General features: G+C 43.9%; 2 protein-coding genes across 2 annotated transcripts in view; both read left to right on the top strand.

Annotated features, from left to right (window-relative positions):
- The window catches only part of nav3 (neuron navigator 3), a 579072-nt gene that overhangs the window by 82261 nt on the left and 472624 nt on the right, over positions 1-24187 (top strand). The gene's annotated exons all lie outside the window — the stretch shown is intronic.
- zdhhc17 (zDHHC palmitoyltransferase 17) overlaps positions 11387-24187 on the top strand; it is a 68228-nt gene continuing 55427 nt past the window's right edge. Inside the window, exon 1 of the mRNA XM_078417157.1 lies at positions 11387-11470. Within this exon, the coding sequence (XP_078273283.1) occupies positions 11405-11470 (66 nt within the window). The 5' untranslated portion in view covers positions 11387-11404. The remainder of the gene's footprint in view (positions 11471-24187) is intronic.

The raw sequence follows: 24187 nt of genomic DNA, 5'->3' as shown, positions 1-24187 counted from the left end.
TAAGGTTAGGGGGGGGAAATATAATAGGAACCTGAGGGGTAACATTTTCACACAAAGGGTGGTGGGTGTATGGAACGAGCTGCCAGAGGAGGTAGTTGAGACATGGACTATCACAACATTTAAGAAACAATTAGACGGGTACATGGATAGGACAGGCTAGGAGGGATATAGGTCTATTGCAGGCAGGTGGGACTAGTGTCGATGAGATAAATTGGTCAGTGTGGGCATGTTGAGCCGAAGGGCCTGATCCACGCTGTATGACTCGATAAAATTGGACTTATGCTCACTGCAGCAGCTTACAGTACAATGTGTCGACACAATGGCACAGCTGGTAGAGCCGCTGCCTCACAGCACCAGACACCCAGGTTCGTTCCTGACATCGGGTGATCTCTGTGTGGAGTTTGCACGTTCTCCCTGTGACTGCATGAGTTTCCTCCTGGTGCTTAGGTTTTCTCCCAGGTTCCAAAGATGTGTGGGTTTATAGGTTAATTGGCCCTCTGTAACTCACCCCGAGTGTATAGGGTATCACAAAATGCTGGAGTAACTCAGCAGGTCAGGCAGCATCTTGGACAGATGGAATGGGTGACGTTTCGGGTCGTGACCCTTCTTCAGTCTGAAGAAGGGTCTCGACCCGAAATGTCACCCATTCTTTCTGTCCAAGATGCTGCCTGACCTGCTGAGTTGCTCCAGCATTTTATGATACCTTCAATTTGTACCAGCATCTGCAGTTATTTTCCTAGTGTGTAGGGAGTGGATGAGAAAGTGGAATAACATAGAACTTATGTAAACGGGTGATTGATGATCGGCGTGGGCTCTGTGGGCAGCGGGGCCTATTTCCATGCTGTACCATGCTACATCTCTGAACTAAAACCTAAACTGCAGGTGAGGGACGATTGCATCAAATCGTTCATAATTCTGAGGAAGTTTGACAGAATAGAGACCTTGGAGATACATCGACTGATAAAGGTATCTAAAAACAAGGAGGCAAAATCTTAATATTCCAAAGACGTACAAGTTTGCAGGTAATTGACTTCTGTACATTGTCCCCAGTGTGTCGGATAGAACTAGTCTATTGGTGATTGCTGGTTGGCACAGACTCGGTGGGTCAAAGGGCCTGTTTCCATGTTGGGGGCATGATAAGCTTCAGAACCAATCGGGATTTCCGTTGTCGCCATAGAGTCGTACAGCACGGAAACAGTCCGGACCTTTCTGGACTTTATCTTGTGCCAAACATTATTCACTTTATCCAGTATCTGTACACCATGGGCGGCTTGAATGTAATCATGTATACTCTTTCCACTGATTGGTTAGCACACAACAAAAAACTTTTCACTGTACCTCGGTACACGTGACAATAAACTAAACTGAATTAAAAGATGCCACATATATGTTAGTCCCACTTGCCAGTTTTTTGCCGATATCCCTCCAAACCTTTCTTATCCATGGACCTGTCCAAATGTCTTTTATATTCAGTATATTGCTTTAAGATGGAGGTGGTGTATTGTAAGGGTTAAACAGACCGTAGCAGCTAAAATGGTGTTGTGAACTAACAACCAAATGCGGGCTTTTCAGCTGAATTAGCAGCACCATTTGTTACGCAAGCAAGCTCACTTAAGAATAACAATAAAACATTTGAGAAACTGCTTGGGCTAACTCAGAAGAACTAGTACATCATGAGGCCAACTACAAGGTCACAGAGATAAACGTATCTCTCAGAGACATCTGAGACGAGCTCCGTGCCTGATGAGAGAAATAACTTGTTTTCGACACTAAGGAGGATACATAGTTTTAAACATAGCTCATTGGGAATCTTAGATTTGGGAGGAAACTCAGGCTTTTAAGATTAAAAATGCCTGTTACACTTGCACTATCACACCTTTTAAGAAACATTTAGACAGGCACATGGAGAGGATAGACCATTGTAGGCTCCACCTTGGTCATCGATTTGTTCTGAAGCTCATCATGCCTCCAGCATGGAAACAGGCCCTTTGACCCATGAGTCCGTGCCAACCAGCAATTACCAATAGACTAGTTCTATCCTACACACTAGGGACACACTAATGTACAGAAGTCAATTACCTGCAAACTTGTACGTCTTTGGAATATAGGAGGACACCCACGCGGTTGCAGGGAGAATGTACAAACATTGTACAGACAGCACCCGGAGTCAGACTCGAACCTGGGTCTCTGGCACTGTGAGGCAACAATTCATCCAGCTGCACGACTGTGCTACTCCACAAGCTATCCAAGTACAATATGAGGAGTTGGGGCGTGTTGGGCGGTGTGGGCAAGTTGGGCCGGAGCCTGTTTCCACGCTCTATGCTTTCACGGGACTTCACCTCAGGCCGATGTTACGGAGTGGCGCCAGGATGTACAGGTTTATGAAAAATCTCCAGTCCGAACAGTTAAATGGAGATTCCGACAAGGTTTTGAAGTTGCAGCCTTTGGAGACTCGTTTATTTGCCATTTTCTGCTGCCATTTGTATTGTAGTTTATTTGTGTTTCTATTGTTGCTTTAATTGAAGAGGCATTGCTCTTCTTCTCCCCTCTCCCATCAGGCAAGAGGTACAGAAGTGTGAAAATGCACACCTCCAGATTCAGGGACAGTTTTTTCCCAGCTGTTATCAGGCAATGGAACCATCCCATTACCAACTAGAGAGCGGTCCTGATCTCCCATCTACCTCATTGGAGACCCTCAGACTATCTTTAATTGGACTTTACTGGACATTATCTTGCACTAAACATTATTCCATTTATCCTGTGTCTGCATACTGTGGACGGCCTGATTGTAATCAGGCATAGTCTTTTCACTGACTGGAAAGCACGCAACAAAAAAGCTTTACACCTCAGTACACAAAACAATAATAAACTAAACTAAACTATCTCTAAACTAAACTAAACGTTGTAATTGTGCAGTGCACAGTGTAATATTCTGCTGCTAAGTAACTTTGGAGCATGGAGTGAGTTTTTAAGTTTCAGACTGCAGTTTAGAACAATCAAGGTATATGCAAACAGCTTTCTTGCTCCTTTTCAGATAAAGTATGATCGTTAAGGTTAATTGGAGGTTACCGGCTTCTGCGTCAGGTACTGTGTCCGACACGCTGCAAATGAAGCATATTCTGTTTGAAAAGTCATGGGATGTGGACCAACATCGTGAAACTCCCTAGTTTTCCCTGAGAAACTGGCAATGAGTCATTACAACGCTGCTTCCATGATGAGAAACAAAAGTTTTTGTTACTTTGGCCTTCATAAATCAGGGTATTAGGTATAAGTCATGGTATTAGGTCTAAAGAAGGGTCCCGAAAGAGATGCTGCCTGAATCGCTGAGTTACTTCAGCACTTTGTGTCTATATTAAGTATAGAAGTTGGGAAGTTACATTACAGTTGTACAAGACATTTGGAGTACCGTGTTCAATTTTGGTCACCCTACTATAGGAAAGATGTCGTTAAGCTGGAAAGAGTGCTGAGAAGATTTACGAGGATGTTGCCAAGACTCGAGGGCCTGAGCTACAGGGAGAAGTTAGGCAGGCTAGGACTTTATTCCTTGGAGTACTGGAGGATGAGGGGCAATCTTATAGAGGAGTACAAAATCATGAGAGGGAGAGGGTGAGTGCACAGTCTTTTGCCCAGAGTAGAGGGATCAATAACCAGAGGTAGAATTAACGTGAGAGGGGCAAGATTCAATAGGAACCTGCGTGGCAATGTTTTCACTGAGGATGGTGTGTTTATGGAACAAGCTGCCAGAGGAGGTAGTTGTGGCAGTACTATAACAACATTTAAAAAAACATTTGGATAGGTGCATGGATAGGAAAGGTTTTGGGGGATATGGACCTGGTGTGGCAAATAGGATTAGCTTTAATGGTACATCTTGGTCGGCAAGTACAAGTTGGGCTGAAGGGCCTGTTTTCATCCTGTATGACTATAACTGAGTGCCTGATTGAGGTAGTTAGGAATCACGCACGTTGTTGCAGTTCTGCAGACAAGGTCAGAGAGGGATTGGAGAACTATCAGTGAATCATGGGGATCATAGTGATGCAGCGGGAGAGTTGCTCCCTTACAGCGCCAGAGACCCGGGTTCGATCCTGACTCTGGGTGCTGTTTGTATGGAGTTTGTAAGTTCTCCCTGTGAGCGCATGGCTTTTTCCGAGTGCTCCGGTTTCCTCCCACATTCCAAAGACGAACAGGATTGTAGGTTAATAGGCTTTGGGAAAATTGTAAATTGTCCCTAGTGTGCAGGATAGTGCAAATGTATGGAGTGATCACTGGTCGGTGCGGACTCAGTGGGCCGAAGGGCCTGTTTCCACACTTTATCTCCAAAGTTTTAACGACAAAACTTAATTTCAAAATGTCCTTCCACAAGACTTGTTCCATAAACAAAAATCAAATGCCATGGCCATTTGAGTTATAAGATAGACTCGTGGTGTTTATTGAGGAAAGGAATCGGGGTGATTTTAGAGGTGTGCTTCTGCAGTGAGCAGAACCGCAGCACACTTGAATCTTTCATAAATATTTGGCATTACTACAACCTTAACAGTAATTTATGTTATTGTTGACTCTGGCTGACTCTCTACTGGGGAGTGTTCCTTCTTGACATATGGGTATTGGTTTATTAGTCATGACTAAATTTAGTTTTGTTTAATTTGGAGATACAGCATGGAAACAGGCCCTTCGGCCCACCGAGGTCACGCCAACCATCGTTCACATGAGTTCTATGTGATCCTACTTTTAACCACTTGCTACACACCAGGGGTAATTTACAGAGGCCCAATTAACCTACAAACACGCATGCCTTTGGGATGTGGGAGGAAACCGGAGCACCCGGAGGAAACCGACGCGGTCATGTGAAGAATGTGCAAACTTCACACACAGACAGCTCTGTAGGACAGGATTGAACCGGGGTCTCTGGCTCTGTGCGGCAGCAGCTCCACCAGCTGTGCCACCCTTGTTGCGTGTTGAGTTTGCTGCCATCTAGTGTAGGTCTAACTAAGTTCAAGTTTAGTGTCGAGTAGAGTTTATTGCTCAAGTACAGTGAGATACAGGTACAATGAAAATCTTGCTTTCAGCAGCAGCACAGGCACATAGACACACCACACACACACAAACAAGTACATAAACTACACACCTAAAGTTCTGAATGAAAGAAGACTAAAAAAACAAGACATTTGTGTAAAAACATAATTAGAAAATAAAACAAATCCATGGAAGTGCAAGAGGTGTTCCATAATGTTTTGTTGTCGAGGTAGGTTTGGTTCAAGAACCTGGGGGGTAGTTGTAGGAAAGTAAGAAAGAGGATTTTATTTCTGACAAAAATAGATCTGCAATGTAAATAGAATATTTCTATCAATATGTTGACGACATTGAAATGTTTAATTTTTAGGAGCCAGGACATGGTACTGTTAACATATCAGGCATGTGAGTGAGGTTAAAAAAAAGAGGAAGTGAGCCGAGCACTTGCACAATAGGGATAAAAAAATAGGGAAATTTTTGAAATCTTACACACAAAATTACCAGTTTCAAGCCTCTTTTAGTGCATTTCACAGTAAAAACAGACATTACAAAATAATGTGAATATGTCACTGTACACTAATAACATTTTGAAGTAAATTCACACATTAATTGATAATCAGCCCAAAAAGGTGGTAATTGGCTTTTCTGCTGTGTATTATATTTTAACCCTGTCTTACTTAATTTAGTTATATAATCTTGCACTTAAATTTAATATTTACTCATTACAGTTCCACCACTGATTTTCTGGCACTCTTGGTTCCAGAGCTTTGCTGGTTTATCCAGCAGGCCAAGGAAGTCGACTATGGGCATAGATTTGCTGGCTCCAGCTGGGCTGGAGATCAAGAGCCCTGGCCACAGGTTGCAAATTCAACCCACCGATCGGCCGTGAAAGTCCCGATGAGGTCGAGATTGGCTGCCTTGCCCAGCCTAGGTGCTACATTTTCAGAGAGACTTCCAGGATGGGCGGGATGGGGGGATTTCTCGCAGAACCCCTAGCGACCTCGAGCGCAACCCTAGTATTCATTACAAGTCTATACATCGTTTTATTTTCCTTTCTTTTTTTGGATCCGATTTCTGTGTTTATTTGGCAAAGTGGAAAACGCGGAAACCATGCAAAAAGCGCGGGAAATGGATTTTAAAAACGCGGAAATCTGCGGAAAATTCACATGCCTGACATATCGAGAGCCAGAGACCCGGTTTTGATCCTGACCTTGGGTGCTGTCTGTGCAGAGTTTGTACGTTTCTCCCTCTGACCGCGTGGGTTTCCTCTGGATGCTCCGGTTCCTTCCCACATCCCAAAGCCGTGTGTTTGTGGGTTAATTGGCCCTTTGTAAAATGCCCCTCGTGTGTAGGGAATGGATGGAAAAGTGGGATAACATCAAACTAGTGTGAACGGGTGATCGATGTTCGGCAGGGATTTGGTTTCATGCTTCAGTACTAAAAAATTGGCAATGGTAAAACATGGAACTGAGAGAATTGCCAGGACTGAAACACATCCTCCTCGTTACAGCAGGGGGCAGTGGTGAGGCAAGTTAGAGCTGCAGTATGAAAAACTGCCTGCAACGAGAGGGGGAGTGTCAGAGACAGATACAGCAAGTAAACAAGCCCTCTTTCCACCCCTCCACCCCTCCCCCCTGCTTTTGTTCCCTTCCACCCATAACCCTCCCTCGACTTTACATTTCACAACCTCTTCTCTCCTATCTCACACCCTTTTGTCTCTTTTTCATCTCCAGCCTTTGCCACTTACTCCACCCATCTGCCAATCAACTCCCCCATCAACTGCATCCACCTATCACTTGCCAGGCTTTTCCAGACACCACCTATTTTCCAGCTTTCTCCCTGCCTACTCCATCAGTCTGAAGGATCCCAAACTGAAATGTCGCCTGTCCATCCCCTCCAAAGATACTGCCTGACCCGCTGAGTTCCCCCAGCACTTTGTGCTTTGCTCAGGATTCCAGCATCTCCTTTGGCCTATTGAGTCCGTGCTGACCTCACACACCCATTTACACTAATCCTAATTAATCTCACTTATTTTATTCTACCACATTCCCATCAACTCCCCCCAGATTCTACCACTCAGAAGTCTGAAGAAGGATCTCGACCCGAAAAGTTACCTAGCAAATTTCAATATGCAGGTAGACTGGGAAAATCAGGTTGGTTCTGAACCCCAAGAAAGGGAGTTTGTAGAGTGACTCCAAGCTGGATTCTTAGAGCAGCTTGTACTAGAGCCGACCAGAGAGAAGGCAATTCTGGATTTAGTGTTGTCCAATGAACCAGATTTAATAAGGGAACTCAAGGTAAAGGAACCGCTAGGAGGTAGTGACCATGTTTTAATCTGCAATTTGAGAGGGAGAAGGTTAAATCAGGTGTCAGTGTTACAGTTGAACAAAGACTAAGAAGGCATGAGAGAGGAGCTGGCCAAGGTCGATTGGAAAAGGATCCTAGCAGGAATGAAGGTGGAGAAAGATGTACTAGAGGACAGAGGATCTAGGGAGACAGAGGAACTGAAAGAAATTTGCATTCGACGAGAAATAGTATTGGGTAGACTGATGGGACTGAAGGCTGAGAAATGATGGTCTGCATCCCAAGGTACTCAAGGAGGTGGCTCTAGAAATCGTGGACGCATTGGTGATCATTTTCCAATGTTCTATAGGTTCAGGAACAGTTCCTGTGGATTGGAAGGTAGCTAATGTTAACCCACTTTTCAAGAAAGGAGCGAGAGAGAAAACAGGGAATTATAGACCAGTTAGCTTGACATCGGTGGTGGGGAAGATGCTGGAGTCTATAATTAAAGAAGTAATAACGGCGCATTTGGATGGCAATAAAAGGATTGGTCCAAGTCAGCATGAATTTATGAAGGGGAGGTGCTTGACTAATCTTTGGAATTTTTTGAGGATGTGACAAGTAAATTGGATGAAGATGAGCCAGTGGATGCAGTGTATCTGGACTTTCAGAAAGCCTTTTATAAGGTCCCACACAGGAGATTAGTGTGCAAAATTAGAGCACTTGGTATTGGGGGAAGGGTACTGACATGGTCCTTGTACACCAGTCACTGAAAGTAAGCATGCAGGTACAGCAGGCAGTGAAGAAAGCTAATGGCATGTTGGCCTTCGTAACAAGAGGATTTGAGTATAGCAGTAACAAGGTCCTTCTGTGGTTGTGCAGGGCCCTGGCGAGACTACATCTGGAGTATTGTGTACATTTTTGGACTCCTAATTTGAGGAAGGACATCTTTGCTATTCAGGGAGTGCAGCATAGGTTCACAAGGTTAATCCCCGGGATGGCAGGACTGTCATATGAGGAAAGATTGGAAAGACTGGGCTTGTATTCACTGGAATTTAGAAGGATGAGAGGGGATCTTACAGAAACATTTTAAATTATAAAAGGACTGGACAAGCTAGATGCAGGAAAAATGTTCCCAATGTTGTGGTAGTCCAGAACCAGAGCCCAGTGTCTAAGAATTAAGGGGAGGCCATTTCAGAATTAGAATCAGAATAACCTTTATTGTCATCCAAAAAAACAAGTCTTTTGGACGAAATTCCGTTACCCACAATCCAACAATAAGAGCAATAAAAATAAGCAATAACACACACAATCACAAATCAACACAAAAAAAAAAAAAGAAACATCCATCACAGTGAGTCTCCTCCAGTCACCTCCTCACTGTGATGGAAAGCCAGAATGTCTTTTCTCTTCCCCTGCCGTCTTCTCCCGCGGTCAGGCTGTTGAAGTTGCCACGTCGGGGCGGTTAAAACTGAGATGAGAAAAAACTTTTTCACCCAGAGATGTGAATTTGTGGAATTCTATGCCACAGAAGGCAGTGGAGGCCAATTCACTGGATGAATTTAAAAGAGAGTTAGATAGAGCTATTGGGGCTAGTGGAATCAAAGGGCATGGGGAGAAGGCAGGCATGGGTTACTGATTGTGGATGATCATCCATGATCACAATGAATGGTGGTGCTGGCTCAAAGGGCGGAATGGCCTCCTCCTGCACCTACTTTCTATGTTTCTATGACCCGCCGAGTTACTCCAGCACTTTGTGTCATGGAACAGTACATCAGAGGAATAGGCCCTTTGGCCCACAATGTTCGTGCCAAACATGATGCCAAGTAATACTAATTTCCTCTGCCTACACGTGATCCGTTTCCTGCATATAAATGTGCCCATCTAAAAGTGTCTTAAATGCCTCTTAGGTGAGTGTGTTGGCAAGGGGAATGTTGGCAGAATAAAATAGGTCGAGTATAAGGGTTTGAGGTCAGTGCAGACTTGATGAGCTGTCAGGCCTGTTTCCGGGCAGTATTACTCTGTATTCTGATGCCGGCTACAGGTCATGTTTAGCTTGTTTCTGACCTTCATTATCGTGACCTATGGCTAATGATAATTTAACAATTCACTGAAATATAAACGATAGAATCAAAACAGGTGCACATTTGGAAATCATGAAACCAAAAGCAAAATATTGCACTTAAACAGGCCCTTCAGCCTAACTCGTCCATGCTGACCAAAATGCCCCATCTAAGCTAGTCCAATTCACCCACAATTGGGCCATATCCCTCTACACCATTTCTCTCCATGTACCTGTGCAAGTGTATTCTAAATGTTGTTACAGTACCTGGCTCAGTTACCTCCTTTCGCACCAATACTTTACTGAACTGTATGGAAACAAAATAATTTCACTGTATGTCTGTACACGTGATAATAAAGAACCATTGAACCATCATTCCATACACCCGCCACCCTCTCACCTAAACCCATGTCTCCTCGTTCATGAAGTGCTTTGAAACGCTGGTCCTCTCACACATCAAATCCAGCATCCCTGCCTCACTGGACTCGCATCAATTTGCATACAGGGCAAACAGATCCACAGAGAATGCCATCTCTCTGGCTCTTCACACTGTCCTGACTCACCTGGAGAGACAGGGCATGTACGCGAGGCTGCTAATCATTGACTATAGCTCTGCCTTCAACACGATAATCCCCACCAAGCTCATCACCAAACTCCACCAGCTAGGCCTCTCAGCTCATCGTTATGCGACTGGATCCTGGACTTCTTGATAGAGTGACCGCAGGCAGTGAGAATGGGCCTGCACCTGTCCTCCACTATCACCCTGAGTACCAGAACACCACAGGGCTGTGTTTTGAGCCCCATGATCTACACCCTATTCACACACAACTGTGTTCCTGCATTCGACACCAACACCATTGTCAAGTTTGCAGACGACACAACGGTGATCGGGCTGATCACCAACGGTGATGAAACAAACTATAGAGCAGAGGTGCAGAACCTGGCAGACTGGTGCTCAGATAACAACCTGTCCCTAAACACCTCCAAGACCAAGGAGCTGATCATCAACTTCTGTAGATAACACAACGGGGAATACTCTCCAATCTTTGTCAACGGGGACAGTGTGGAGAGAGTGTCCAGCTTCAAGTTTCTGGGCACTCACATTTCGGAAGACCTCACATGGTCCACTAACACCGCTGCGCTGGTCAAGAAGGCACAGCAATGACTGTTCTACCTGAGAACACTGAAAAAGTTTGGTCTGCCCCAACAGCTGCTGACGACCTTCTACCGCTGCACCATAGAGAGCATCGTAACACATGGCATCCCTGTGTGGTACCTCAGCTGCATGGAGGCAGAGAGGAAAGCTCTTCAGCTGGTAGTCCATAGAGCTCAGAGGACCATCGGAACACAGCTACCAGCCTTGGAAGACATCTACAACACACGATGCCTCAGAAAAGCCACCAGCATTCACAAAGACTCCTCACACCCCTGCAATAGTCTGTTCGAAATTCTACCATCGGGCAGATGCTACAAGGCCTTCTATGCCCGCACCTCCAGACTCAGGAACAGCTTCATCCCCAGGGCCATAGCTGTTATGAGCCGGATGGTCACATCGCACAGTGAACCGGCACAGATCCACTTGCACTTTATTCTGTTTTAAAACTGTTTCTAATTTTGTTTCACTGGGTTGTCTAAATTAATGCTGATTAGCTAATTAATTTATTGCATCGTATGGGAGGCGCATTCCCAATCTCGCTGTACAATGACAATAAAGATATATTGTATTGTATTCTTGATTCCTCTCATGATCTTATACAGCTCTATCAGATCACCCCTCATCCTCCTGCGCTCCAAGGGATAACGTTGCAGCCATCCCAACCTCTCCCCATAAGGTCAGGCCCTCGAGTCCTGGCAACATCCTCGCCCATCATCTCCTCCCCCCTTTCCACATGAAGGCGTCAAACTGGCAGCGCAGCCGATCGATTTGGCGCGGATCGACTGTGCGGGCGTGGATCGATGGTGCCGGGGCTCGGGGATGGACTGGTCGCGCCTGGAGTGCGGCTGCCAGGCCCCCCCCCCCCCGCGGCCCACAATGCAGCGCGGCGGCTGAAGATGGCGGAGCGTCACCGGGAGGAGCTGGACAAGGAGGCGGGCTGCGGCCCGCTGCTGCACACCGAGGTGAGGGCGGCCCCGGCCCCGGGAGGGGAGGGAAGGGGGAGAGGGCTGGGTGGCGGAGTCGGAGGACGAGGGGCGATGGATCCCGCCCCATCCATTATGAGGGGCGGGTTTTCCCCTTCATTCCCCCTTCCCTCCATCACTCCTCCCTCCCTCCTCATCCCTCCCTCCTCATCCCTCCCTCCTCATCCTCCTCATCCCTCCCCCCTCATCCCTCCCTCCTCATCCCTCCCTCCTCATCCCTCCCTCCTCATCCTCCTCATCCCTCCCCCCTCATCCCTCCCTCCTCATCCCTCCCCCCTCATCCCTCCCTTCTCATCCCTCCCACCTCATCCCTCCCTCCTCATCCCTCCCCCCTCATCCTTCCCCCTCCTCATCCCTCCCCCTCCTCATCCCCCCTCTTCCCACCCTCCTCATCCTCCTCCCCCTCCTCATTCCCCCTCCCCCCTCATCCCCCCCTAATCCCCCCCTCATCCCCTCCTCATCCCGCCCCCCTCCCTCCTCATTCCCCCCTCCATCACTTGCCTGCATTTTTTCATCGCCCCACTCTGTTATTCCCCCCTTCATCATGCCCTCTCTTTCTTCCCCCTCCATCCTCCTCATCACCTGCCTTCCTCCTCACCCACATTCCCCCCTTCCACACCACTTGCCCTCTCCCACAAACCCCTCATCCCCTCCCTTCTCATCCCTCCCTCCCATTCTCTCCCCTCCCATTCTCTTACCCCCCTCTGTTATCGCCCTCCATCATGTCCTCTCTTTCCTCCCCCGTCGTCCCCTCCTGCCTCTCATCCGGCAACCTCCTCATTGGCTGCTCCTGTCCCTCACACATCCTCCCTCCTCTTCCACCCCACACACCCTCTCCCACATCCCTCCTTCATCCTCCCCTGCTCCCTCATTCCCTGCAGCCCCCTTCTGATGGAGGCACTCCAAAGGTGCTGTTGGTCAGGGCATTGAGGATTTTGATGCAGTGACAGTGAAGAAACGGCCACATATTTTCAAGACGGTTCCCAAGTGTTGTGTTAAAATAAGAAAGCTTGACTGGTGAGCGAGGAAGTCCAGATTTCCATTACCACCGTGACATGCTTCCCAACATGCTCTCAGCCTGACACTTCCTACTTTGTAGACACTAAATGCTGGAGTAACTCAGCGGGACAGGTAGCATCTCTGGAGAGAAGGAATGGGTGACGTTTTGGTGAGTCTGAGAAAGGGTCTCGACACGAAATGTCACCCATTCCTTCTCTCCAGAGATGCTGCCTGTCCCGCTGAGTTTCTCCAGCATTTTGTGTCTACCTTTGATTTAAACCAGCATCTGCAGTTCTATTCTACACTCCCTGCTTTGTGTTCTTTCCAGGGAAAGTTGGTTTTGAATTATATTAATTCCTTTACAGCTTGTGATAATGTTTGCTTAACATTTTGCATGTGATCCACTCTCCATTTGAAAATAAGTACGTTGAAAGATTCCAGACAGTGTTAACTAATTTAATGTATTCAAGTTTTGACAGAATATGATGAACAATAATTGTACTGATAAGAATGTGAGACAATTTATTTCCCTCGCATCTTAACCTTAAATTCTGTTTCTTAGGTTATATTACAAAATTCACCAAAGGAAAATTTGATTTTTTTAGATGAAAGTGTTGTTTGTCTGCCTTCTGAAATTTGTGCAAAGTCTGAATTTGAAATGGATTCTGGAGAATATATTGTAAAAATACTGCCAAATTCATTCATACTAATAAACTCTTATGCAGATCCTATGGGACGACTTAAACTGGTATTTAATTCTTGCCTTACAGTCAGTTTAATTTGGTGTAATTGAAGATGATGTAAGACATCAATGATGTAGTACAGAGTTTGTGTAACTCCCAGTGACAACCTTCCTTGGTGAAATCAATTAGTGTGCAAAGCATTGTTTTTAAAACTTAAATACTGGTTGTGGGCTCATTGACAGGGCCAATGTTTATTAAACCGTCCTTAGTTGAGAAAGGAGATGAGGAGGAATTTCTTCAGCCAGGCTGCAGTGAATCTGTGGAATTCATTGCCATAGACCGGAGGCCATGTCATTGGGTAAAGTAGAGATTGCGAGGTTCTTAATTAGTAAGGGTGTCAAAGGTTACTGGGAGAGGGCAGGAGAATGGGGCTGAGAGGGAAAAATAGATCAGCCATAATCGAATGGGCCGAATCACCTAATTCTGCTCCTGTGTCTAATGGTATCGCCCATGAAGTCCAAATCTCAGAACAACTGTGCCATTAGGTGAACATAGTGAATTTTAGTTAAACATGGAAGAATCTATGGTGGACAACTGTAGCTCTCCTTGTTTGAACCCAGGCAAATTGGAAAAACATGAATAGTGATCAGCCATTGAGAATTATTGTCCTTAAATCATCTTGTCTATCATTGGTTCAATGGTTCTTTATTATCACATGTACCAAGTTGTTGTGAAATTCTTTTTTGGCATACAGTTCAGTACAGTAATTGCCACACATAAGTAAAATCCCCAGTTAAGTACAGATTGCATAGAAACATCCCACTGAGTCCTTGTGCAAGAGTCGCCAGGTTTTGGCTCCATTTTCAAAGTCCTCGCTGCAGCTGGCCATAAAGGCCCGTGGCAGCCATCACCTCCATCCGGTCGTCCTGTGAACCGTCGTCATTCCCCTTGCCCGGCAACCGTCATCCTTTTTGCAGTGACATTGAGGGCAGGAAGGTAAGAGCCCCCGTTCTTCTCACCAGCCCTTTGTCCAGCATCTGCCACCGTCTATTTTAATGGCCAATGGATTGAAGTATGGTGGGAACACAGCAACCTTTAGTGCAAAACTGCCCAGTCAAAGGAGAAAGCAAAAATAAACTTTGAAATAGTGGCCCTCAGCAATATGAAATCAAAACACTCCTATCAGGCCCTCAGCCATGGTTACAAGTTGTTTCTTTCACTATGTTGTCATCTGAATATGGCATTGAAGGGCTGTGTTGGAAACATTGTTTTCTTGCAGACTTTTGATCTGCATTGAAAACTGTTACTGAAGTTATCTCTTTGAGAGTTGTCTGAAACAAACTCAAATTGCACAATGAATCAGTTCAGAAAGTGGACTCTAAAGCAGTTTACCTTGGACTTTAAAGATACAAAGTGGAAACAGGCCCTTCAGCACCCCGAGTCTGCGCCGACCAGTGATCACCCCGTACACTAGCACTATCTTACACACAAGGAACAATTTACAATTTTAATCGAATTGATCTCCTTTTTTAAAATAATTTAGCAATGGTACAAGATTCAAAATGATACTACATTTGTAGGGAAATTTTCTAAATTGGCTTTTATCTTGCCTGATTTGAATTAAATATCAAAACATTTATCACGCAACCTCTCTGGCCTTTCAATTGCTTGCAATGGACAGACAGTTCATTAAGGGAATGGGAAGGGGAGTTAAAATGAAGCTGGAATGTGGTATTTGAGGACGAGTTGGCAATGTACATGAATTGCCAAGGCAGAGAAGGCTACAGACCCACGGTGTTGATATTGATAAGTACAGCATGGACATGGTGAACCAAAGCACCTGTTTCATAGAAAGCATAGAAAAATAGGTGCTGGAGTAGGCCATTCGGCCCTTTGAAGTTCTTTCAAAGCCTTCCAAAAATCAGTCAAATTTGATTTCCTTTACATAAATCCCATGTGGACTCGTAATCAATTGATCTGAGGGACTTGCTGGAAGTATATAAAATTACGAGAGGCATAGATAGAGTAGACAATTAGAAACTTTTCCCCAGTGTAGAAATGTGCAAGATTAGAGGGCATGGCTTTAAGGTGAGAGGGGCAAAGTTTAAAGGAGATGTGCGGGATAAGTTTTCTTTACACAGAAGTTAGTGGGTGCATGGAATGCGCTGCCCGGGGTGCTGGTGGAAGTAGATACGATGGAGGTGTTTAAGAGGCTTTTAGATAGGTACATGGGTGTGCAGGGAATGGAGGGAGATGGATCATGCAGGCAGGGGGATTAGTTGGATTTAGCATGTTCAGCACAGACATTGTGGGCTGAAGGGCCTATTTCTGTGCTGTACTGTTCTATGTTTAAATATGCTACCTTCTCAGTATCTTGTATCATCACCTTTTTGGAAATTCCAGCATTTCCCTTGCTAACATTTTCTAGGTAAAGCTTGGTTGTTCCTTGTATTCTCTCAACATACTTTCTTAAATAGAGAGGTCATATTTGAAACTCTAATCTGCAGGAACAATTCCAGACTCTACAGAATTTTGCAGGATGCTAACCAGAGCAGACATTATCTGTAGTGATTTTCAGCATTGAAAACATACCTTATGGTATTTCTTCTGGAATCATCTCTTTTACTGTCTCACTTTCACTTGATCTTCAGTTATCTATCATTTCTGGAAGTTTTTTTATTTCTGTGAAGTCGGATACTAAGTATACATTTCATTCCTCTGCCATTTATTTATTATGCATCATAATTAATCCCATCTCTGTACACTGTTTGCTGCTGTTAGTCGTTTCTGCATGCCCATGGAAGCTCTTCCAATCTGTTTATGTCTCTTAATTTACTCGCTTATTGTGTTTCCCTTTATCAAGTTTTTGCTCACCCTTTGAGTTTTCAAGTGCCCCTAATTTTTGGGCGCACTTTTTCTGGCAGCCTTTCCCCATAAGTCTTTGCCTGAGATTTAATACTACTATAAATTTAATACCACTATAAATTTAATTTATGAGGATGTTGCCAGAACTAGAGGGTGTGAGCTAGAGGGTGTGAGCTATAGGGAGAGGTTGAGTCAGCTGGGTCTCTATTTCTTGAAGCGCAGGAGAATGAGGGGTGATCTTATAGAGGTGTACAAAATCATGAGAGGAATAGATTGGGTAGATGCACACAGTCTCTTGCCCAGAGTAGGGGAATCAAGGACCAGAGAACATAGGTTCAAGGTGAAGATGAAAAGATTTAATAGGAAATCGAGGGGTAACTTTTTCACACAAAGGATCTTGGGTGCATGGAATAAGCTGCCAGAGGAGGTAGTTGAGGCTGGGACAATCCCATTGTTTAAGAAACAGTTAGACAGGTTACATGGATAGGGCAGGTTTGGAGGGATATGGACCAAGCGCAGGAAGGTGGGAATAATGTAGCTGGGACATTGTTGGCCGGTGTGAGCAAGTTGGGCCATAGGGCCAATTAGGACTCTATTTGCAATCCATTGTATATCAACTTTTCCTGTTGTGTTTTTGTGCTTTAAAAGAATGTATATTGATTAATAAGTATATAATTAGTATGTCAAATAATAGCTGTTGGCTGTCCTCTGGCTTAGACTTTTATGTAATTTTCCACAATTATTTCTTAAACCTTTGTTTAAATTGAAAATATGTTTCATACTTATTCTGTTATATTATGATCGTGTTCCTTTATGACAAGATTATTAATTAATCCTTTCCGTTTTCTAGTCATCATCAATGTACTAATCCACCATTTCACCTTGTGCACATTCCAAACATTTGTCCTCCACAATGCTCACGCTAAACTGATTTGCCCATTCTAAGCCAGATATCCCCTTCTGAATTAAGTGGTTAGTTTTTAAAGTTATTAAAGATTAACAGAACTTCAATTTCACAGCTATCAATCATGACATTAGACACAAAATGCTGGAGTAACTCAGCGGGACAGGCAGCATCTCTGGAGAGAAGGAATGGGTGACGTTTCGGGTCGAGACCTTTTTTCAGACATCGAAAAGTCACCCATTCGTTCTCTCCAGAGATGCTGTATGTCCCGCTGAGTTACTCCAGCATTTTGTGCCTATCTTTGGTGTTAACCAGCATCTGCAGTTCCTTCCTACACATTCAGGAGATTATATTGTTGGTACCCAGTGGTATGAACATCGACTTCTCCAACTTTAGATAGTTCCTCTGTCCCTCTCTTCCCCTCATCCTTCCCAGATCTCCCTCTATCTTCCTGTCTCCACCGGAATCCTTCCTTTGTCCCGCCCCCCTGACATCAGTCTGAAGAAGGGTCTCGACCTGAAACGTCACCCATTCCTTCTCTCCCGAGATGCTGCCTGACCTGCTGAGTTACTCCAGCATTTTGTGAATAAATACCTTCATATTGTTGGTGCATATCACTCGATTGCTTACCTGATAACCACTCCTGTGTTGACTTCAATCTAGCTAGTCCCAGATGCAACAAAAGCTCATTCCCACTTTAGATATGAAAATCACTGATTTGAACTCTTTCCTGGAAAAGAGTGCTGTTAAGTGTTCTTGACTTCAAACCAGCAATGAGGAAGGAATGGTCAAATATTTCTAACTTGACTTGATAAGGGTCTTTATAGAAGATGTACTTTTCATACACCTGGTGGCCTTGCCTATTCATGTCATGGATAACAGAGATTTGGGAATTACTGCTGAAGAAATCTTGGTCATTTACAGGTATGTATCTTTGACAAATGCGAAACACAATTCACATTGAAGCTACGATGTGCTGGTGACAGAGGAAGTGGATGCTGGGGGAGTTAGTTAGGATTCAGTGTGCTTCGCATTTGGGTCATTCTCATTGTAGAAATCCTAGTTACAATGGTTCATTGGTAAATTATAGTCACATGTACCTAAGTACAGTGAAATTCCTTTTTTTTGCATACAGTTCAGTAAAACGTCTTACTGTACATAGGCACAATCATACTTTAGTACCAGAGTCTAATGTTGTTAACAATGTAGGGTCTTAACTTTGCATGGCTGCTCCACTGGATTTAAACCAGTCTATATCTAGTAGGACAAAATGTGGCACACATTGATAATAATTCCATACTGTTTCTACACTGATGCTGCAATGTAGAAATAAGGGTCTGTCATCTGCTAATCAAGATGAGACATGTTGATGTAGCATTATGAGAGCTTTGACTATCTTGTCATTCTCTGAATTGCGTTGCATTTTGCTGCGAGGGTTTGATGTTGGCCTGTAACGTCAGCACTTGGAACTACATGGGCTCCTGGGTTACTAATGACCTGATTTACAGAAGTATGTCCTTATGTAAATTCCACCATACATTTCTAAAGTCTTTTTCAAGTTGATAATAAAATATTTCATGGTATTTATTAATAATTGGATGAGGTATATAGCTTTGTCCTCTTGATTTTCCTTTAGATTTAGAGATACAGCGCGGAAACAGGCCCTTCGGCCCACCGAGTCCGCGCCGCCCAGCGATCCCCACACACTAACAATTACAATTTGTGCTAAAACCAATGAATCCACAAACCTGTACGTCTTTGGAAACCAGTGCACGCAGAGAAAACCCACGCCGTCACAGGGAAAACATACAAACTCTGTACAGACAACACCCGTAGTCAGGATCGAACCTGTCTCTGACGCTGTAAAACAGCAACTTTGCCACTGTGCCGCCCCAGCACCCTGTCTCTTCCAAGGGATATATTCCATTAGTTTAATGATAGGTCGTGTAATTATTAAATGAAATGAAAGAACTATAGCAAGTGTATGTAGAACGATATAATGTGGGTTTCTGTAGAACATTAAAGTTTTGACTTATGGAGAAAGTGGCTTAAAGATGGTTGTCAGGAACTGTCCATAACGAGGGGCTATCAGAATGTTTATTCCTTAGTGTGCATTGAGTATGTAGAATCGCATTCATGTGGTAGACAAAATTGGAGTAAGTAGTGCTTACTACAAATAATGAAAAATATTGTGGACTTAATTTAAAAAGCAATAGGTTTGGTACTGAGACCAGCCAGATCCTTGCAGGTAATTAAAAAAGAATAGCCGTGAGTCATTTTGCTTGCGGGTTGTAGCTGCTGTGTAGCTCCCTGAAATGCATCCAATAATGTTGGGAAGAAAGGAAGTGAAATGTCATAGATTTTTGTTGTATTTATCACTTGTAATTTATTTTAGTTTCTGCTGAAATCTTGTAATTGGAATTGTGAATCCAGTAAGGTAAAGTGAAATCTGGTGAGGGAGAAACAGTGGGAACAGGGGATGTTAATATTTATTTGCAACATAAATGTCAACTGTGCTGGTTTAGGAGCTGGGAGATGGAAAACAGCATAACACTGAGCGAAGATAGACACAAAATGCTGGAGTAACTCAGCGGGACAGGCAGCATCTCTGGATAGAAAGAATGCATGATGTTTCGGATCGAAATCCTTCAGACTGAGTCGGGAGAGGGAGATACAGAGATAAGGAAGTGTAAGGTGTGAAAATGCTGGAATAACAGTGGGACGGGCAGCATCTTTGGAGAGAAGGAATGGGTGACGTTTCGGGTCGAGAGCTTCAAGAATTTTGTTGTTCTGGTTCATATCCGGAGTTTGTACGATCCCCCTGTGACAGCGTGGGTTTTCTCCGGGTGCTTGTACAGGTCTGTAGCTTAATTGGCTTTGGAAAAATTGTCCCTAGAAATAAAATTTAATCGGGGACAGTCAGACTGGTCGGTGAACTAGGAAGGGGGAGGGATGGAGAGAGAGTGAAACCAAAGGTTACTTGAAGTTAGAGAAGTCAATATTCATACCGCTGCCCAAGCAAAATATGGGGTGCTGTTCCTCCAATTTGCACTGGGCCTCACTCTGACAGTGGGGGAGGCCCAGGACATAAAGGTCAGTGTGGGAATGGGAGGGAGAGTTAAAGAGTTTAGCAACCGGGAGATCAGGTAGGTTTAGGCAGACTGGGCGGAGGTGTTTAGCGAAATGATCGCTGAGCCTGCATTTGGCCTAATTATTGAAGGTCTCCCAACAAATCATGGCAGTTGATGTTGAGCCATTCTTTTATGGTTTTATGAAGCAGAAATGTTTAAAAAGAGCTCGCCTACTGACTTTGCTCGTGGGATCTCAATAGCTCTCTCGACAACCTTGTTGGAAACCTCTCTGTTTAGTGTCTGGAATACAATTTGACAGCTCCCTCTTGAATGTTACAGTTGAATCTGCCTTCATTGACACTCCAGGCAGTGCATTCTGACTGTAACTACTGCTGCGCAAGAATAAAAGTGGTTCCATGTGTCACTTTTGGTTCTTCTACCATTCGCCTTTTCTTTTGTCTCTTTGTACTTCACCCTTCCAATGGCAACTTCTTCCAATCTACTCTCAACATCCTCTCCATAATTTTAAATCGTGGAGATAACAGTTGCTATCATCAGGCAACTGAACCATCCCATCAACAACGAGAGAGCAGTCCTGACCTACCATCTAACTCGTTGGAGACCCTTGAACAATCTTTGATCGGACATTACTGGAGTTTTTCTTGAACTAAACGTTATTCATGTTATTCCCTTTAACCTGTATTTGTACACCTTGGGTGGCTCGATTACTGTCTTTCCGCTGACTGGTTAGCATGCCACAAAAGCTTTTCACTGTACTTGATACACGTGACAATAAACTAAACTCAAATATTTTTGATGTCATCCCATAACCTTCTCTGTTAGGTTGACCCCATCTCTGTTAGGTTGACTCTGTGGATGACCCCAGCACAACCAGCCTGACATAACTGAAATCCCTCATCCTTGGAATTATTTTAATTAAAAACTTCCCTGCACCCACTCAAGTCTTTGCATCTTTCCTTAGTCTGGCACACAAAACTAGACACTGCTCGAGTTGTGGCCAACCCAATGTTTTATCAAAGTTCATTTGACTTCCTTCCACTAGTGCTTGGCATTTTCACTGGGTTGGACATAATGACCTAATTGTGGCCAATTGATCCAGTACTTGGCATTCTTACATGCTCTCAAAGCTCTATTTTGCATTTCTCTCAAGTCAGAAAAGAAACATTCAAAGTACTGATGTCTTTATACAATTACTAAGTCAGCTTTTCTTTCCATGCATTTATACCCTTTTTATTCTATAATCTTCAATCTGATCGCAACCCTTTTTGTGGCAAAATATCATATGCCTTTTGTGTGTCTGTGTGTACATATATAAAAAATATTTTGCCTTAAAAATCTGGAGTGCATCAATATTTTTGCTTCAAGGCAGAATGGACACACTGATATAGAGATTTACATAGCTTTGGGTAAATCACCAAAGTACCATTAGCAAATTTGCAGATGATACTAAGCTGGGGGGTAGTGTGAATTGTGAGGAAGATGCGATAAGGCTGCAGGGTGACTTGGACAGGTTGTGTGAGTGGGCGGATACATGGCAGATGCAGTTTAAAGTAGATAAGTGTGAGGTTATTCACTTTGGAAGTAAGAATAGAAAGGCAGATTATTATCTGAATGGTGTCAAGTTAGGAGGAGGGGGAGTTCAACGAGATCTGGGTGTCCTAGTGCATCAGTCAATGAAAGGAAGCATGCAGGTACAGCAGGCAGTGAAGAAAGCCAATGGAATGTTGACCTTCGTAACAAGAGGAGTTGAGTATAGGAGCAGAGAGGTCCTTCTACAGTTGTACCGGGCCCTGGTGAGACCGCACCTGGAGTACTGTGTGCAGTTTTGGTCTCCAAATTTGAGGAAGGATATTCTTGCTATGGAGGGCGTGCAGCGTAGGTTCACTAGGTTAATTCCCGGAATGGCGGGACTGTCGTATGTTGAAAGACTGGAGCGATTGGGCTTGTATACACTGGAATTTAGAAGGATGAGGGGGGATCTTATTGAAACATATAAGATAATTAGGGGATTGGACACATTAGAGGCAGGAAACATGTTCCCAATGTTGGGGGAGTCCAGAACAAGGGGCCACAGTTTAAGAATAAGGGGTAGGCCATTTAGAACGGAGATGAGGAAGAACTTTTTCAGTCAGAGAGTGGTGAAGGTGTGGAATTCTCTGCCTCAGAAGGCAGTGGAGGCCAGTTGGTTGGATGCTTTCAAGAGAGAGCTGGATAGAGCTCTTAAGGATAGCGGAGTGAGGGGGTATGGGGAGAAGGCAGGAACGGGGTACTGATTGAGAGTGATCAGCCATGATCGCATTGAATGGCGGTGCTGGCTCGAAGGGCTGAATGGCCTACTCCTGCACCTATTGTCTATTGTCTATTGTCTATAATGAGATCATCGTCAATTCCACAGACTGAGAGGAGAAGCAAGCTGTCCTTGTTCTCGGGGCTAACTAAGAAGAAAGAGAAGAAGCACCTATGAGTTGCCACAAAATACAGTATTGTTTTACTGATACTTGGAGGGGCGCATCAGAGCGCTCTTTCTCCTTCAGAAAATTGCTTTCATCTTTTATGCCTATTCGAAGGGCCAAATGAGGTTTTAGTTTGTTCATCTCATCTGAAAGATTACCCCCTTGAGTGTTCAGCTGAACAGTGAATGCGACACATTCCAAGTTTTACTTTGAGACATAGCAGTTAAAAGTTTGCACACAGTTTGAAAATATACTTTGAATAAAATTTAAACTTTCATGGGAAACTTGATTCTTCTTGAATTATTCAGCAGTCCCTTAAAAACAGCAGATTACTTGTGGCATGATGTTGGGACTTAAGAATGATTGCATTTCTCATTCGTCAGCCATGCGTTTCATATGGGGTGTCAGGGCCAAGTGTGGTCTTCACGTGGGGCACCAATGGAACATGAAACATCATACAAGCGGATGCTGACCTTGCCAGTAATGCATGTATGCAGGGATGAACTCAAAGGACAAGACAAGGTGGTGCTGAAGCCAAACGACTCTTTGCGTGCTGGTCCCAGAAATGGATCTACTATCATTCGTCACAATTGCTCAACTCTTTTAAATCTTTATTTCAACAGCAGCCCCTCACTCTAGCTCTGCTATCTGTACACTGTGGACGGCTTGATTGTAATCGTGTAGTCTTTTCACTGTCTTGATAGGACGCAACAAAAAAGTTTTTCACTTTACCTCGGTACACGTGACAATAATAAACTAAACTAATTTGTAGCAGGGCAAGTTTGCAACAATTTTTTTATTTTTTAAATAGAACATATCAGAAAACTATAGGCATTTTGGTACTCTGTATTAATATTGGCTTGGTATTTCTTATTGCTTTTCAGCAATAATTATTTAGATATTAAAAAGTTTAAAAAAAAACTTGAAGTTGATCATCAATGGATATTAAATGGACATCTTCTAGCTTGTGATATGTTGGCTCTTGTTTCATAGGATTTTGGTGCCAAAGTTCATTCAATCAACGTAACGGGGACGTAATAATAAAGAACTGCAGATGCTGGTTTATACCAAATATAGATACAAAAGATAGGCAAAAATGCTCGAGTAATTAAGAGGGTCAGGTAGCATCTCTGGAAAAAATGGATAGGTGATGTTACCTATCTATTTTCTGCAAAGATGCTGCCTGACCCGCTGAGTTGCTCCAGTATTTTGTATCTGTAGCTGGAAAGTTATTGGTTTATTTTGAGCAAAATTCCATAAACTAGTTGAGAAACTTGTGACACTTCTGCATTTTCTAGTCTCTTCCTGTTGGATTTCACGTTAAAATTGTGTTGGATATTTGTGTGTTAAACATGACTCCATCAAATGAAGAGCTCATTACCTAGACTGTTTGCAACTTGTTTTATCCTTGTTCCCATTAATTGACAAGGTGAGATGTTTTTTGTCCAGACCCTTCTTCAGAAGAAGTCTATGGAAGGGTCCCAACCCGAAACTTCACCTATCCAAAGATTCGCCACTGTCTGGGAGTGTTGTAGTTCGTGCCCTATTAACAGAATAGTCAGACAACCAAAATCATTTAACCTCTTTATTCTACTCACCCAGGTGGGAGAGAGCTTAGATACCGGAGCGTTCAGAAACGCTCAGGAAGCTAGTGTAGTCTCTCTCTCCGAAAGCTTACATTTACACACCTTTTATACCCT

The sequence above is a fragment of the Rhinoraja longicauda genome, chromosome 20 (assembly GCF_053455715.1).
Source record: "Rhinoraja longicauda isolate Sanriku21f chromosome 20, sRhiLon1.1, whole genome shotgun sequence".
NCBI classification, from domain to species: domain Eukaryota; kingdom Metazoa; phylum Chordata; class Chondrichthyes; order Rajiformes; family Arhynchobatidae; genus Rhinoraja; species Rhinoraja longicauda.
This window is presented reverse-complemented; position numbering and strand designations above follow the sequence as displayed.